The 18,703-nt window shown below is 47.6% G+C and overlaps 1 protein-coding gene across 1 annotated transcript in view; it reads right to left on the minus strand.

Moving 5' to 3' along the window:
* CAPN5 (calpain 5) overlaps positions 1-18,703 on the minus strand; it is a 52,739-nt gene that overhangs the window by 25,066 nt on the left and 8,970 nt on the right. Inside the window, exon 2 of the mRNA XM_083854698.1 lies at positions 12,090-12,266. Coding sequence (XP_083710824.1) covers positions 12,090-12,251 — 162 coding nt within the window. The 5' untranslated portion in view covers positions 12,252-12,266. The remainder of the gene's footprint in view (positions 1-12,089; positions 12,267-18,703) is intronic.

Genomic DNA, 18,703 nt, shown 5'->3' on the forward strand with positions numbered 1-18,703 from the left:
AGGGCTGCGCTTTCTCCCTCCCTTCTGGGCAGCTGGGAACCAAAAGGATCCTGTCTTAAATGTCACTCAGACAGGCAAGAGAGCAAGAGGCCCCCAAGCACGGCAAGCAACAGTGACACAGCAGACACAAAGGTCCCTGTGCTGCCCTGCTGCAGGTACCTGCAACTGCGAGGCAATTTGGCAAAAAGGGCAATTAATAAAATTTGCACCACAGTGGAAAGGGAATGGAAATGAATTTAGAATACCAGGGGTCTATGCTTTCAGATGGATTAATATAGGATCATAGAATCATGGAGTGGTTTGGGTTGAAAGGGACCTTAAGGGTCATCTCTCTCCAATCCTCTGCCATAGGCAGGGACACCTTCAATTAGACCAGATTGCTCGGAGCCCCATCCAACCTGGCCTAGAACACTTTCAGGGATGCAGCAGCCACACTTTCTCTGGGCAACCTGTGCCAGTCCCTCACCACCCTCACTAGAAAAAAATTGTGTTGTTATATCTAGTTTTAATCCATCCTTTTTCAGTTTAGAACCATTATCTCTTGTCCTGTCACTACAGGCTCTACAAAAAAAATATATATGCTTGGCAGATCAGCTTCACACACATGGAAGGGTAGGCTTGGTTGGGAATATCTACACCCTACAGAACTGTTTGTGAGGGTTTGTATTGCCTCAGTCAGGCATCCCTAATGCTAATCCACTCACAGTATCTCAGTGTGTACACATTTGTATTGTTATCAGCTCCCACACCATGCAGAGGGCACTGGACACTCCACCCACAGCAAACAGGACTTGCTTGTGAAGGGAGGCATCCAAAAAACATGCTCCCCACAAACTCCTCCACTCAGTTTGTGTACCACAGCATCACAAAATGGCATTTGTTCTGGCACCTGTAAGAGTGGGGGCAGTGTTTGTTTTGGCACCAGGAAGAGTGGAGACAGAAGCAAACAAGATCTAAAGGTCAATTTGCAGGACCTTGACAGATCCCTCTGCAGTTTTATCTTCCGGGTATCCAAAGTACAAAGAGATATCCAAAAAAGGATAAAACAATGAGAGTTGGAGAGACACAGAAGGCTGTGACAGCACTGCACTTCCCCAGGAGCAGATGGAGAGGGATTGGAAAGAGAATGGCACAACTATAGAGACCCCACACCTGTCATTCCCACTACATGCCCTTTCCAGGGATGCACTCTTGGGAAGTCTCACCATTAATCCACCCAGGACTTCTTCAGTCTCTACCCAGCCAAGACTGATGCAGAGGCTGGCACAGCCTGGCTTTTAGCATTACCACACATCCAGACACAGCCCTCCTGAGGCCATCTCTCCCACAGCAAGTGCTTTTGTCTGGTGGCAAAGCCACTAAGGAAAGAAATACTCCCTGGATACTAATAGCCCTGAGGTCTGCAGAAGTCACAGCCAAAGCAGGAAAGTCTTCACATGGCTCACTGACAAACTGAGGGGTGGGATGCTCAGAGCAGTGAGATGATGTGCCACAGGTCACCCGATCATGAGACAGAAGTGGTCCCTCTGTGCTTCCAGTCCCAGCACAGCCCAGTCACCAGGGGAACCATCCTTTCTTCATAGAAGCGATATCACCTGGCTCCCCTTCATGCTGCATCACCTGAGGCAGCCAACTTACAGCTGCACACAACTACAGTCTTGAGATGTGGAGAGGACACTGAGCAAATGTAGCTCTCAGAGATGGCTCCACTTGGATCTCCTTCCTTAAATCCTGGTCCATGTAGGCACAGGCTTCAGGGAGCTACACCAGAGAGGTGGAGGAAGAGAAAGAAAAAAAGCTCCCAAAGCTGTTTAACACCCTCTGACTCAGCACAGTGCTGCTGGCCACCTTTGCCCAAATTCCCCCATCCTCCATCATATCCCAGTCTTGAGCTCTCCTACAGATCTCCTTCGACCAGCTTCCCTTGGGAAGGACTTGCAGGGTGAACCAACCCTGATTTGGTAGTATTGTGAGTTTAAATTACACCCACACTCCAAAGCCTGTCCTCTCACATGGCACACCATGCTCTCAGTTGCTCCAACACTTTTAGTTGTGGGGTTTTATCTCAAACAGAGGAACTGTCTTGGCTTGGAACTAAAAGCATCAAGCCCCAGAGCTGGAGGATCACGGTCATGCAGGTACAAGTGAGGGATCACAAACCACAGGCAGGAGCCCTGAGGATGCTCCATATCTTGCACCACTTTTGAGCCATTGGTTCCCACCCTGGAGGACACAGAGGGGGGGGCATGCTGGTGGAAAGGGAAGAGCCTATCCAAGTAAGTCCTGCTGTGAAAAACTACAGTATTTCAGGAGGAATGGTCCAAACCCAGCCATTCATCACAGAGCTTATGTGAAATCCTGGAGCAAAGTGATTTGCCACAAGCTCAGCTGCACTGTTTCTGCCTCCAAGCAACATAATTCAGCAACTGGCCTGCCTGAATCCCAAATCCTGTGTCCCACTGTCAGAGTCTGTCCGAGGATGTGTTATGCCTCACAACTGTCTCCGATGGTTGAAAACCAAGACCCCCGGAGAGACTGGAGAGACCCCCTGGCCTGGCTGAGGTGGGGCCTTGCCGAGGACTGATACGCATCTCCACGAGAATGGAATGCAAGAACAATAGTAGCTCGTTACAGTGGACTGAGCTGACTATACTGACCGTGCTAGAAGGGTACAGCTTGCCGCTTGTTCCTGAGCATCCAACTTTGACGCAGGTGCCTGCCTTGGCCCAGTGCCCTCTTTGGCTCCGTTCCACTCGCCTTGGTCCTCTTCCTGACCAGCCTATAAAGACGCTGCGGATCCCGTGCACCCTTTGTGTACACCCCACTGGAGAAGATCGCGTCTATGGGCATCTCTACGTCTTGAGGACCTCCGACTCTCCACGTGGTAGCTATAATCCCCCTTCCCCTCTTTCTCTATCTTTCTCACTATTCTCTATTTTCTCTCCCTACTATCGCATTGTGGGCACTAAATAAAAGTGCATTTTTTGTTTAAGCAAACTGGTTTGTCCCCTGTTGTGTCTTTTGCGCTTTGAGATCTCCAAAACGAACCATCAGGTTCCCCGCATATGTTTGTGGACCCTGACACCCACTGAAAGCAAATCCTCTAAAACAGGATTTAGAAATCTAAATTGTGCAGGGTTTTTTTGTTTGTTTTGCTTGTTTGTTTTTAATTAACCTAAGAGTCAAGTTATCAATGGGAAAAGAACTGGAAGCTGCAAAGGAAAACTACCTCCACACTCCATTGCGTGTATCTCAGATCAAAATCTCCAAACTGCTTTTCTGTGGAGATACCTCCCACACTCCCTTGAGCCACACTCTCTTCATTTCCTTGTCCTGGGGCAAGGAAATACCCTTTGGCTTGTGATTGTGTCCCATTCATAGCACCTCCATTCAAAAAACAGGACTTGACCTCACCACAATCTAAATTAATCCCTGACTATGCAATCACAATGAAAAATGAGGTTATCGTGAGTTTAAGCCATTTAAAGAAACTACTTTCAGCCCACGCCTGTTCTGGTTATTCATACACTGGGTGTAGCTTTACAAACAGAATCCTGTTTTATGAGAAAAACACCCTCTAGAGATGTGGAGTCATGAGCTTCTGCTAACTGGGAGAAGGGACATTAATTCTTATGTAACTCTGTCAGTGACATTTGCATCAGACCACAGTCAAAATTTAACCATCCATGACCACTGTCCATTAAGATGGTTTGTTCATCCTTTTCCTTCTTGGATGGGGACTGGGAGGAATGCATCACTGAGCAAGTGGTTTCTTCACAAAGATCCAGAAATATCAAAGAACCATTGTTTTATATTTCCACACACACACAGTCACTCATAAACTTACACAGTTACACACTCTCACACACTCTTCATGTCTTATTTTCCTTCTGCAAGTGGCAGCACAATACCTGATCAAGTCTTTTCAAGGGTTTCAGTGAAAGACACTTGCTCCAGCAGGAATGCCTGCCCTAACACAGGCAAATCACCCCAAATCCCATTCTCTTTGAGGCCTCAAAGATTAGAGCTCACAAGCAGTGCAGAAACTCCCAGCTTGCACCAAGATTAAAAGCCTTGGCTGATTCAGAGCATCCAGCTCTGGGACCCCCACCACAAGGAGGACATAGTGCAAGTTCAGAGGATGTTCAGAGGTCTGAAGCAGCTCTGCTATGAAGACAAGCTGAGAGAGTTGGGGCTGTGCAGTCTGTAGACAAGAAGGATCCAAGGAGACCTTAGAGCTCCTTCTAGTGCCTAAAGAAGCTCCAAGAGAGCTGGAGAGGGTATTTTGACTAGTGCGTGAAGTAACAGGACAAGGAGGAATGGCTTGAATGGCTTTAAACTGAATAAAATCAGGTTTAAGGTAGATAATAGAAAGAAATTCTTTCCTGTGAGGGTGGTGAAGCACTGGCACAGGCTTCCCAGACAAGCTGTGGATGCCCCATCCCCAGGACAGGTTGGATAGGGCTTTGGTGAGGAAGACATTCAGTGCAGGTATCTTGGTGAGCAGCTGCAGTTTTAGCTCTGGGGAGAGGGAGCCCAAGCCTGAGAAAGGGGGTGTGAACTGCTGACCAAAGAACAAAGGGCACCTGTGTCTCACCCATGTGGCAGACACTCAGGGACTCTCCAGGCTTTCCCATGATTGGACAGTGAGAGGATAAAAACCTAAGGTTTCCTTTGTTCAGGATCCCTCCTCAGAGGCACCAGCTCAGGCCATTTTTCTATCACTGCACCAAGATGAAGTAGTTTTAATGATCCAGAGATGCCTGAGATTCTGTTATGGGAAAGCTGGGGTCACAGTAAGGAAGCCTGGTCTGACCATAAGTGTAGGGAGCCAAGTGGGGCTGACTGTCTGACCCACTGTCTCCTGGAGCTGCCTGATGTAAAAGGGTTTTGGCCCCAGCTCAGGTGGTAGGAGTGTGACTGCCAGAGTGGCTCCTGGATGGATGGACAGAGAAACCCTCCTTAACACTGAGCAACTAGTTTTAGTGGAGGGTGTCTCTCCCATGGCAGGGAGGTTGGAACTAGGAGATCTTGAAACCAAACCACTCTGTGCTTCTATGATAAACAGCTCTGTAATCGCTCTGCAGGTTGAATGTGCCCCTCCAGGACCCCAGAGCTGAGTCTGGGAGGGTTTGCACATTCCCTCCCACAGAGCTCAGAAGATGTGGATGCCCAGGACTCCTTTCTGCCACACCCTCTGCTATTGTTCTGCTCTAACTCATTACCAATACAATAATTTCTTGTCACCGACACGCAGCTGCACTAAGAAGCACACAATGAATCTAATCCAGGGATTTTACTGTCGCTTTTGCTTTTAAGGCCATGTCCTTCTGATGCTGAGGACAGAGAAGACTGCTGGAAATTTCTTATCAAAGGCTTCACTAGTGCCAAGCAGCTTATCAAATCTAGTCCTCACTGGGGCTAATGGGGAGAGTGTGTTTGCCTGGCACCATGAGGCCATGGCCCTGGGAGGATCTGGCGAGACCTGCTGGAATGCAGCCAGGGTCAGCATCACATCTAATGGGAGCAGAGACCTTTTAAAATAAGTACAAATAATAACAATGAACCTCTTGTTCATCCTTGAGGGATGGGGTAGCCTATGAATGGCTTAAAAATGTAAAAACAAGGTCAATTCAGAGATTGCATTAAATGATGACCAAATCCTTTCCTGGCAAGGAACAGCCAGTCTGGCAATCAGCTCCAGTTTTACTGAAAACGGCAGTTAAATTAACAGGCAAGTTGCTCATAAATTCTTAAGCTGAGAAATACAAAGGTCTGAAAGGATTTTAACCCCTGTGATGGACCCCAGACAGAATGTGTTGACTGTTCAGAGGAGATGATCTCTCAGTCAATCCAGCAGCACAGAGGAGCCCCAGCACCAACACTAACACCAAGCATTCTTTGGACGAGACCAAAACTGTGAGAGACAGGCCAAGACACTGCAAAAAGCTCAGTAAAGACACCCCTGGAGCACAGAAGTTAGTATTTTAGTCTTTCTGGAAGAAACACCTCCAAGTGGGACACTTGGAATGTTTTGCACCCAATTGTCATTGCCAGTGTAAGTGCCTCCCTGCTAAACTCTTGGTGAGCTTCAGAGAGCAAAGAACTGCAAGAACTTAACCTCTTTCTTTTCCATTATCTTCACTCTTGTGTTTTTGTCAGCTTCCCAGCCTGCACTACACACTGGGGAAAAGACCTTTTAATGCAGAAACTTGTGGCCAGGGAAGTGCTGGTCCTGCTTTTAGTGAATTAGTTCATTGACTCCTTTCTCCTTCCAAGGAAACCCCCAAGGGGATTGATTGTATAATCCTCACTCAGCAAGACAAAAGAGCTAAGTGCTTAATAATGTAAAGAAAAGGGGAGCTAAGAGATGGCTTCCATCCTGCAACATCTCCTCCAAAGATAACAGCATCCAGTTCAGGAGACAATGGACATAATGTATCCTGAATGATAGACAAGGTAGAATGGCTTTAAGGTGAAATAGGGTAGATTTAGATTGGATATTAGGAAGAAAGTCTCCCTTGTGAGGGTGGTGAGACATTGGATCAGGTTATCCTGAGAAGCTGTGGATGCCCCATTCCTGGAAGTGCTGAAGGCCAGGCTGGATGGGGCTCTGAGCAGCCTGCCCAAGGAACTAGAGGATCTTTAGGATCCCTTCCAACCCAAACCATTTTATGATTCTGTGAATGGACAAAACCCCTATACACAAGTCACAGTAATATATACCAGGCAGTCAGGGAGTGGCTATTAAAAAATCCTATTTTCTTGGTTTCTAAAACAAGATTTCTCTTGTTTGTCTGGAAAAAAACCTCAGGGCTGTGACTGAGAACATCTGTCCCATGCGACAGTAGGGCTGAAAATGCCATGGTGCCCTAAGATCTCCTGCTTCCACAACTAAAACACCTGGCCTTTCTCTCTCCCCAACTACTCTCTTAGGCTTTCCCCTCCAAATGACATCGCCTTCATCCAGACAAAATAATATTACCATTTAGCATGAACCTACCTTTATGCTCTTTAATCAGTGACAATCTCCCCTGACAATTAGTTCCTGCAGAGATAATTCAGCACTTGCAAGTAAATACTGGAGAGAGATAAAAATACTGAGAAACAGGCATGGAGGGAAAAACTCTTCCCCTGAAGACTGGGAGGGTACAGACTTCATCCAAGAGAGTTTCTGTGGTGGTTGCAACCATACAGGTTTGAACTCACAGTGCAGAGATGCAGCTCAGGTTCAACCACACGTCACCTCGAGCCACACAGTCACTGTGACAACAGCTGGCTTGGAAATCCTTGTGTTTGTCACAGCTTCTTGTTACAGCACCTTTGGTACAGCTCAGCATGGAGATCTCACCTGAAACCCTCCAAGTGTCTTTGGGATCTCATGTCCCAGCCACTCAACATCTTAGGGAGGACAATGAGGTGCTCCTGCAATGGCCTGCAGCACACTATCGTGGACAGGAATACACCCAGCACACAGCAGCCCACCTGACTCCTAGAACAGGGAGGAAAAAAACATCTCCATGCTCAACCTGACTCATGTAGTTCAACATCACACCTGTGCAGGATGTAAGCCTCTCACCAGGCTTCATTTGCTTCCCATGAAAGGTGCAGTGATGCCCAAATTTGTCCTGGCTGGTGACCTGTCCCAGCAGCAGGTCATAGCTTGGTGGGCTGAACCTGAACCAAGTGGGCCTCTTGCTGCAGAGAGAAAACAAGCCCTGGGTAAGGCCCAGAGGTATTAAAGACAGACCCTAATGGAAGCCTGTAGCAATCCCATGGCATCACTGGAAGCACTCTGTACCCAAGAAGAGAGCTTGGGACAGTGATGATTAGAAGATATTAACTCTTCTCCCACAGGGTAGATGACTCTCCTCTACCTTAGACTATCATGTTTTTTTCACAGGGGATCAACAGACACAACAGATGCCCCAAATCTTCCCTTATCTTTGCCATCCATCCTGCACCTCATCCATCCCCTTCTACTCATTTTTGTGCCACCCCTTCTTATTTCCCACCTCCCAAACATCCAGACCAGCTCACTCAATGCACAGACCAAACCTCCCACTTCCAAGGTGCACTGCCAGCATTTCTGTCCCAAAACAGGAGGGCAAAACTCAGAGCTTGAGGATCAGGCTGAGATTTCCACTAGGAATGTTACTACTCGCCTGGATACAGATCTCCCTCTCCTTTGCATGGCACCACACAGAGCACAAGGGAAAGAGGTCTTGAACAAGGTGTTGGGATTTGGGCTAAGCTCAAAAATTCTGTTTGATTTCTAATGCAACAGCCGAGCACTGCTGCCAAAAGGAGCCGCTGATGCTGCCTGAGTGATCTCCAAAATCTGCTTTGGCTAGGCAACAAGCAGCCAGCTTTGTTTTTAAGTGGATTCACTGAACAGGGCTCTTCAGGACCCCCTTCCCTGCTCAGGCTGATGCTGTGGTTTCCCTCCCTACGAAGCACTGCAGTAATTGGCTTTCTGGCTTTGCTGGGCCGCATCACGAAGGCGTCCAGCAAACAACCACCGGAGCCAAAACACGATTAGAGGGCTCAAACAGCTGCTCCCTCTGCAAAGATCTGGCATCCAGAGCAGGGCTGGAGGCCAAGGAAAGCAGGGAGGGAGGGAGGACACCCTGCTGGAAATAATAATGCTGAGCCCGTTCCAGGAAAGGCTGCAGTGCTGGATGCAGGAGGAAGTTTAAGCAAAATAGCCTGACCAGGGAAAGGACCAGGGCTGTTCATCTGCCTCTCCTTTTCCTTTTTGCTCAGAAAAACCTCAAGCAAAAGGGAAAGCACTGCAGAGATTGGGGGGGTTGTTGTTTTGTTGGGTTTTTTTTTGCCAAAGCAGCCTCAAGCTTTCAGAGTGCATGGAGGAACAGAGAGGATGCTGGAAGAATAGTTGGGAAAGCAGAGATGCACACATGGAGAACGGACTGTTTGGATCCATGCTAGCACCATGGAAGTACACGGAAATAAGATCCTGCCTCTGCCAAAGCGCATTCTCAGCACCCCAGTGAGTTCATTATGGTTACTTTTCACATGCAAGTGCTTGATCTGAGAAATCACAGAATGGTTTGGGCTGGGAAGGACCTTCAAGATCATCTAGTTCTGACCACCCTGCTGTGGCCAGGAACACCTTCCACTACACCATGTTGCTCAAAGCCCATCCAATCTGGCCTTCAGCACTTCCAGAGACAGGGCAGCTTCAGCTTCTCAGGGCACAATTTATGTCCTAAGTCTGATTTCTTTCCGTAGATCACAAGTGACAACTTTTCCATGAAAGCAAGTGGTTATGTTTAATAATGGGCAGCTTTTATTTCCATTCTCCACCCACTCTGTTCTCACAAAGCTACAGACATGATGAGCTCTTATGTTTTATCACAGTTTTAGCTGAAACTCTCCAAAACAACCCATGGCCATGGCCCTGAGAGATAAAAGTGTGTACACACCATGCCTTCCCTGCAGAAAGTATTCCTGGGACTGGGATGCCATTTCTTGGTAAGGAAATCCCCAAAACAGCATCTGCCAAAAGCTGGGAGTATTACTACTTGCTTTTTTTTCTTAAAGAGATTTGCCTGTGATTGCCTAAGAGATTTGCTGGTTGTAATAGAAACAAGATGCTGTGGTTTAATAACTGCACCATGCCATTCAATAGCACACAAACAGAACAGTTGATTTAAACTTCACGGACATTTTGGACTCTACTGAATCCTGCATTAACTTGGAAAAGCAGATAGCAATTGCTTTCTTGCAGAAGATGCTGGGATTTTTCCTGGACTCTCTCCCTTAGAAAGCCAGTATGAATTCAGGCAGAATCAGGTCCAGCAACTAAAAATGTCATTTTGCATTGTCTGCTGGCACAAAGCAACTCTCTCTGTGAAATTTAGTTACTTTTGCTGAAATGAGAGATTTCAATTGAGAGAAAGAACATAGAGAAATGCTTTTAAGAAAGAAGCTTCTCGAAATTTCAGCAGCAAACCAGGCAGGTGTGAGCTCAAATTCTTTTTTTAATGGTGATTTTGTGGTCAAGGCAGCTGAGTAGGTCTGATCAAACAATCCTACCAGACAGTGGCATCATGAGTCTGCTACTGCTCAGCATGCATTCCTTCTGATGCCCACACTGCTGGCAAAGTTCCTTTTATCTGGTGCAGAGGCAGCTAAACAAGGACCACCTCTGTCTCTTGTTAAGCCACAGGACCTTCCTGGCACATGGGACCCACTTCCAGCCTCCATTCCCACTGACAGCCCATGCCAGAAAGAGCTCTCGTTCAACATTCTATGCTAATTGCTTTAAGGGTCCCCTCCTACCCAAACAGTTCTATGTTCCTATGAAACTGCAGAGCTGGGTGGCTGCAAGAAGTTTGAATTCACTCTGTGCTTCAGCAGGGATGAGTTTGGAGTAGGTGAGCATGACACCTTGCAGGTGAGGCTCAGAAAGCTTTCTTAGCAAGACCTCATGCTCTAAAGAACAAGGCAGCAAGAGGATAATACCTGCCTGAAAACCAAGGGGTGCAAGTGAGATGAAAGCCAGAAAAGGCGACAGAGCAAAGCTCAGCAGAACACAAGCAATCTTTGTCTCCAAAGAGATCCAACCCTCTGTCTTTAGACATGGGGCTGAAGTAATGTGTGTGACCTGGCTGCAAACCAGCAAGGGAGTCTCAAATACATCCCTACCTTTTAGTCCCAGAGAAAGTTGTTTAGAAAGTCTCAGCTATCACCTGTCTGCTGTACAAATACAATGTGCAAAGTGTGTACATGTTGACCCCCACAGTGAGACCAAAACATGGTCGGCCCTGTCTCCAGAAGGCAGCTGTGCACAAAGCCTCTTTTCCTTCCAGCAGAAAGGAGGAATAAACTAAAACACACACAGGGCTTTGCACAAATCCAGTGTCCAGGCAGAGCTGGAGTGGAAGACACAAAAGCAGAGCAGAGGGAAGCGAGGCCTCCTCTCACAGGGAGCCTGGTGAGATGCTGGGGGGCTCAGCCCCTCTGGCCATACAACAAGAGTCAGTTCAGCTCCATCTCTCCCTTCACACAAAGCCTTTTGTCCACCCCCCTCCAGACTGCCCTCGCCCAGACAGGCACAGCACTGTCTTGTGGAAGGCCAGCTGATTTCCTGGCCTGTCAACGGGGGCGACGACGACGACGGCAGCTCAGGCAACCCTACAACACTCAAATGCCACCAAGTCACGTGTGGAAAAGCACAGGCTGAGCAGAGAGGGCTGCTGCTTCCCACAGGGAAGGAAGGAAACCCAGGTGTGTGAGATGCTGGGATACTGCCGCTCCCCAACCACAATTATCACTGCTACCTGGGACTCCTTGTGCTTCATGGCAGTCAGAGCACTGCTCTCATGGTCAACTCCAGGCAGACAGCCATAACAAGACATACAAATTTCCCATAGTGCCTTCAGGTCCTGATGTGTATCCTCTGGACTGGCACTGAGGACACCAGAAGAGGGACTGGCAACACTGTGGACAGGTAATGTTATCCCCAGCCTCCCACAACCTGCCTTCATGACAGACACAGCAGCACGGAGGAGAGACAGAGGACATGGTTTCTGCACAGAAGAGGAAGGATGGGAACAACCACCCTCTTCCCCAAAGATCCCCAAACCACCTCACCTACCCAAAGCTTATCTTCTTTTCCCTTTCCAAATGGACCACCAAGAGTATTCTAGCAGAAGGTGTCCCCGCCCTTGGCAGGAGGGTTGGAACTAGATCTTTAAGGTCCCTTCCAACTCAAACCATTCTGTGATTCAGAGATAACACTCTGAATCAGCCTAACAGGAGTACACAATACCAACCCATCTGCAATCCATCTCTCTGATTTATGCATGGGGAAACTGAGTCACAGAAAAGCCTCCTTTGCTCTTGGACTTCACTGGATGCAGGAAAGTCCTCCTGGCACCCTAGAGGCTCACAATATCAGGTCTGGATAAACAAATGCTGTTGGGGAGAGGAGATGTCGACTGCGGCTTGACAGCCTTGGTGAAGGGTGCACTGTGCATTTTTAGGATGCTTTCCATCATCTCTGCCTGAGAGCAGAGATGGTGGAAAACAGTGTTGAGGGGCACAGGGATGGGTGCACTTACTTTGGGTCGCTTCCACTGGATGCCCTGAATCCTTGACTTGTAGAAGAGCGAGTCATCGTTGGCAGGGAAAAGCGAGTCCTCGAAGAGCTGCTTGCGCCGCTGGCACTCTTTCTTCAGAGAGGCGTAGCGCTGGTTCTCGTACGGCTTCACGGAGGAAAACATCCTTCCCCACCGGGTCTGCAGGACAGGCACAGCAGGAATGAGACAGGGCACGGTCTGGCCAGGGACACTCAGTCCTCCTCTGCACCATCTGAGTGGCAGCACCAAGACATCGTGCCTGAAGACAACCACCTCTGAGCCCAAGTGTACCTTGTTGATCCCCTGGGCTTGGGATTCCTGTTTACCCCCCAAGCTGGCCAAACAACACCAAACCAGGCACAGCAGTAGTAAATAACTGGTGTCCTGCTTCTTAACAAATTTGTAACTCATTCAAGAAAAGCACAGACCTCAGAGGCAAAGGAGGAAAAGACACCCCCTGCAAGATGGGTGTGCACAGCTCTGGGGGCTGAGCCCTACCCCACCACAGGGCGTCAACTCACAAAATCGTGCATTTCATGATTTTGTCAGAGATGCCAATTTGCCAGCAGACTTTATCTGATCAGGTTTTAATTAAAAAAAAAGGTCTCCTGGCAGATCACCACATGTTTCTGGATTAATTATTCTTTCCTGACAAGCGACTTGCTTGCAGGGCAGAGATATGAATTTAGCAATCCAGACAACAGCAGGAAACCATTGCTCGAATGCCCCCCAGAGAGAGATCAGCACCTCTCCATCACTGCTCCATCACCCCTGCTTTTAGGTCACTGAGTACCAACCCCTTTGCACAGGCACAAGGAAAAGGGGAGCTCTGCATAGTTCCCCAATACCAAATCACAGACATTTTTCAAAACTCCTTCCCTAAAGTTTCTCTGTATTCATTTATAACACTCATGTACAATCTTTATCTCTCCCCAAAACAGGATGTCCTGGTTCAAAAGCTGACCATTAGTGACCTCAGTCTGGAAATGTCTAGTGTCATTTTCTAAAGAAATGGGAATGTGTGTGCCACATAACCATGGATGCAAGGAATCATTCAGGTCAGAAAAGACCTCTAAGATCACCTATGCCAATCATTACCATAACCCAGGACTGCTATGTCCACCACTAAAGCACGCCCCTAAGTGACTTAATCCCAGCTTTAGTCTCCAACATGGTAAAACTAAGAGTACCCATCAAGTGGGTGGATGCATCCAGCAAGCTGACCTCTCATCCCTCCTAGTGAGACATATAGAAACCATATGCTTGTTGTGGTATCCTAACATGTGGTGGGATAATGACATTGCCATAATGGCCAACTGGGAGCAGCTAATTTGTAAACATCCAAAATCCCAAGGATTATATGATCACTTATGGTTGGCACCAATTTAAGTAGCAGTGTCACATCCCTTGTTAATAAAGCACTAGGATTAGCTGAAGAAAAGTAGGTGTCTGAGTGCTAAACTAATGCCCATTCTGATGCTCCAGAAGCATTGCCCACCCAGCCAGCCTTCTGTCCTCTGGGAGAGACAAAAACACTTCACTTATGGAAAGCTGAAGAGCAAAGCACAGGTTTTAATTGACAACATTTATCAGCTTGATTAGCAACACAAGTGCTCATTACTCAGAGCTTAAGTGAACCCAAAATAATCCCCTTGCTGGCTGCTCCACAGGTCTGTGCTACTGAGGAGCAGTTGTGAAAGCAGCTTATGGGGATTTTCTCTCTCCCATCAGTACCAGATGCTTTGTAGCATCCCAGATGTTGCAAAAAGGCCCAAATGTATCACCTGCCCTCAGAAAAGCCTTAAAAATAAATAGCCTGATATAAACCCCCCAAATAATACACCAAATTCACTCCTTGTGGAAAGGCTGACAGCCTCATTGAGCAGTCAGGGAATGCACCCAGTTGTCCAATCCATCCTGCTAAGAGGGCCAGGGAAGGGGGAAGGCACTGGCCTTCAGATCTCCAGCAGAGGAAGGGGGAAAAATAAGGGAGATGTACCCAGGGAGGTCATGGGGACATCCCTGGCACTGAACAAGCCCCTTTTGAGTGACAGTCAGGCCAAGACTTTCATAGTGATTGCACCCATTGCTACAGAGAGACACAGGGAAGGCAGCAGTGCTGGGAAAGGATGGTTGGCAACTGCCTTTTGCAGGAATTCAACAGGCTGAGAGAGGAGGGAGATGCTGTTAGCTGACATGCAAGATGAATTGCTTGGACTGGTGCATGAACTGGGCTGAGAGACACCAAAGGACATTTCCATGGGAGGCTGTGCAGAGAAAACCAGCGGGATTAGGAAGGGAGCCTGGAAAGGAGGAAAGGAGGGAGGTTGGGTGCCTTTTTAAAAGCCACACTCAAGTTAAAAGCAGGGGTTTTGGGTTCGATGTAGGAGATGCTGGATGCTGCTCTGCAGCCTGTACCATGGCCAAGGGATGGCACTTGGCTACTCATTCATAAAATTACTGCTACCCCCTGCAGCTTGGAGCTGTGCTTTCCAATGATCCCTGCAACATTGACTTCCACAAGACACCCTGTGCAATGTCCATCCCTAGGAGGAGAGGACCACGGTCATCTCAGTGAAGGAGTTCCAGCCTTTCTGATGCCTGAATTTGCCTGATTTTTGCCCTGCTATCCCACCCTACAGTGACTGTCACCTTGCCAGCCATCTGTCCTCGCTGCAGGGCTACTCTCACATGACAGTGTGTAGATGGATTTGAGTTGCAAAGGAAATGCCAAGCAGAAGGAGAAGGGATACTGTTCAGGATCATTAAAAACAAAACAAAACAAAACAAAACAAAACAAAACAAAACAAAACAAAAAAAAAAAACCACACCCCACCACCTTGCAAAATAATTAAAAGAAAGGGGCAGAGGAAATGTTCTTAGGGCAGTGTTAAAATTCATTACTCTCTCTAATTTGCAGCATTTCATGCTTACCAGGCTGAACTTCACCTCTGTCACATTAAAATGCCCAGAGGCTGTCTAATTAGTCTTTGCCTTCTTGGACCAAGCTCAGATGCTCCAGGAGTGCAAGAACTGGGTGTTTTCATGCCTGATTTGAATTAACAACCCTACACTTGCATATGCATGTGTTTGCATGTGAGTGGGGAGAGGAATCTGCACTCACCACTCTTAGCATGAATTTTTATAAACTGTGGTCTGATCACAGCCTCAGTCCTGCCATGAAGGAGTTAAACAAGAAATGACTTTGCTGGAAGACTGAGCCAGACTCAGGGGTGTGGTGGACTCCCCTTTTCACCTCCAGCATCATCCAGGTGCTCCAGCTCCAGCTCCTGCCAGTTGGTAACAGTCATGGCTCTAAGAACTGTAACAGGGAGAAGGATTGAAAGTGTTTCCATTGGCCAGGACCAAATACCTGCTGAAAGGCTCTTCCTCCTTCCCTCCAAAGATCTTCCTATCCTTGCCTTCCAGCACAGAGGCTTCTCAGATGGCTGGCATGGGCTCACCAAGCTTGTGTTATCTCAAGGCTGCAGCCCGGCCAAGAGAAAAGCCTCCTTGCTTGTAGATCCTACAGCTGCCTGCCTCCAGGTCAGATAAAACACTTTGTTATAAAGGACAGGATCTGCTGCCCTTCAGCTCCATTCCCACTAAACAGGAGAGGCCTTTGATATCACATTGCAAAAGCACAGGAGCAGCCAAGAAGAAGATGAAGCAGGAACCAGGCATGTTGTTGCCCAGTCCTCAGCCAGGTGCAGTGTTATGGAGCTCAGTAGCAGGTGTTCAGAGCAGCTGGCAGGCTTTTTCTTAATATGTTATTTAAATAATTTTTTACAGCCTTCTTGGGTGTTTCTATTGACAGACATGTAGCAACACCAGGGTTATCCTTTCAACTATCAACACAGAAGTCCAGCTGAGCAGAGGAAACCCTGTTGATACAAGGATTGTATCAACACTTGAATTGTCACTCACTGTTTACACTGAACACAAGATAAGCACTCCACACCTCTTGGCCAACAACTCTATGCCAACCATGAACAAAAAAAAAGCCCCAAGTCATCTTAGAATCATAGAATGGTTTGGGTTGGAAGGGACCTTCAAGATCGTCTAGTTCCAACTCTCCTCACACAGCTCCTCTGGGCAAACTGTGCCAGTGCCTGTGCCATTCCCAAAGCCTTTTCCCACTGCCAGCTGTGCACACACCAAAGGTTTTCTCTACACCCCATATGGCCCAGAGCCAGCAGCACAGTGCAGCATCCTGCATTAGCAATGGCTACAAGGAGGGGAAGCTGAAACCGCATTGACGGAAATTAGAAAACAAGACATCATTTCTTCTCAAATTGACTGTGGTTAACCAGGGAAGCTAATTCCCATGGGAAGTTACAGGTAGCTCGTGTCCAGATGTTTTTGAGCACAGTTGTACATCTTTAAAGAGCAGCTGTTTTAGCCAAAATGCAAATTACTGAACATTTACAGCGGTTATTTGCTGAAACAAAACTGTTGAAGAACAGAGCACTGAATGTCCCCTTCTGGCCTTTATCTCTTTTCTTCATCAGGTCATACCTCTGTTATCATTTAAGAGCTAAAAGCTCCACTAGGCTAAAGGTGAAATAATAATTTTTATTCTTAATTATGTTTCTATCAAGCTCTGATTTTAATCAGTGATTTGCTGCAGCACAAATAGCATCCAAATCAGGACACCTTAACATGGCACCTTTCAGCCTGAGGGTTAATCTTGCATGAGTAACCACAGGGACTAGCTGCTTCCCTATTCAGTGTGGTGGATTTAGCCCAAAACAACATCCTGATAAGGGGCTAAGGGGTGTTTATTCTAAGTGAGTAAACCCTCTGGCTTTTCACAAGCATGTAAGTACAGTAAATGCTCCCTGATGAATCCTCCTCCTCTACAGAGCAAGAAAATGCATCACTCTCCCTCTGCATTCTGCAGATCTTGGTCCCTTCCACAAAGCACTCCAAGACCTGCAAAGGAAGATGCTGTCTAACAGCTGGCTATTACTGAAAATAAACTCAAAAAAAAAGTCCTTTTCACAAGGGCATGCAGTGATAGGACAATCTGGAATGGCTTTAAACTGAAAGGGAGTAGGTTTAGATTTGATATCAGGAAGAAATTATTCCCTTTGAAGGGAGTGAGGCACTGTCACAGTTGCTTGGAGAAGCTGTGGCTGCCCAGTCCCTGGAAGTGTTCAAGGCCAAGATGGATGGGGCTCTCAGCATGCTGGAAGGTGGAACAGTGGAAGGTATCCCTGCCCATGGTGAGGGGTTGGAACTAGAAGGTCTTTAAGGTACTTCCAACCCAAACCATTCTAGGGTTGTCTGAATCAAGAGCAATCTTTCATTAAAAAGTGCATTTGCACCCTGGCCAGGGAAAGGGCAGGGTCACACATCCTGGCAGAAATCTACTGCAAGTGACTCCATATCACCAAAACAAGCCTGGCTGTCAGTGTCTGCACAAAATCAACTGGAGATAAGATGTCACGCTTGGAGGCTGTTTCCAGCAATGCACAGTGATTTTTATCACATTGGCTTTACTTCCTCTGGATTTTTTTCCACCAGAACATCACTCCTTTATTGCTTAAAAGCGAGATGACAGGACAGGGAGAGACATAGCCAGTCAGTGGGTCTGGATGTCTGTGCAGGATTGAGATCTTTTCTTCCTGGGAAGGCCAGTGTTAACAGAGGGTCTGGGCATCCTTGAATACCCATCTCCTTCAGGAGCCAGCGGGGTGTGCTGCCCAGGAGCTCCCTTTCTGCTTGGATGACTCACACTGGGACAGAGGCCTTTGACTTGGGAGTTCCTCATTCCTTGCAGCTATGAGTCACCGTTTGCAAACACAGTCAGATGTTGGAGCTGCAGAAGAAAAGGCAGCCCCATACTGGGAACACACTCATAATCCTGTGCTGGCTGGAGCTCTGCCTGCCCAGAGCTTTGGACACAAATCGGGCTCGTGGCACCAGCCAGACTGGCCCTTCCCTCAGCAGACTCTAAGATAAGAAGGGACCAAGACACAAGTCTGAAGGCATCCTGGCAGAGGAAGGAGTAACAAGCTCAAAGCAAAGCTGGTGGCAGCATCTCCCACTGGATCAGAAAATGCAGGAAGCTGGAGGGATGCAGGAATAGCAGGGATAGGAATGGAACAACAGCAAAAGGTGGTGGCAGAAGGACAGACCCAAAAGTGTAAAGAACAAGGCAGTAACATGCCACCAGGCAGCCAGCCTTGGCTGGGGGAAAGCAGAGATATATTGAATATATTCACCACTCAGGGACCAGCTCATCCCAATCCACTCCTGGTCTGGGGAGAATGTAGAAGCTAACTTTTGGGCACCTTCCACATGCTGTTTGATCCCTAAGCCAGCATTACTGTTGTGTTATGTTAGGCTTGTTTCCCAGGCCACATCAGGGTTAAAAACCTTTGGAGATCACAAGGAGTTGCAGGACAAATAACAAAAGGTGAATTAAAGGGCTTTTCCAATGCCACATCCCTGGAGACAACCATGACTTCACTAACCCCTCATGCCTCAGCACACCCTGACCCTGGTTAATAATTGCAAGGAGCAGCACAGAGCAACTTCCAAGCTCACTCAGCAGCTAATGCAGGTTCCAAAATAACACCTTTGTGCAA

The sequence above is a fragment of the Zosterops lateralis genome (genome assembly GCF_965231275.1).
Source record: "Zosterops lateralis genome assembly, chromosome: 2".
Classification (NCBI taxonomy): domain Eukaryota; kingdom Metazoa; phylum Chordata; class Aves; order Passeriformes; family Zosteropidae; genus Zosterops; species Zosterops lateralis.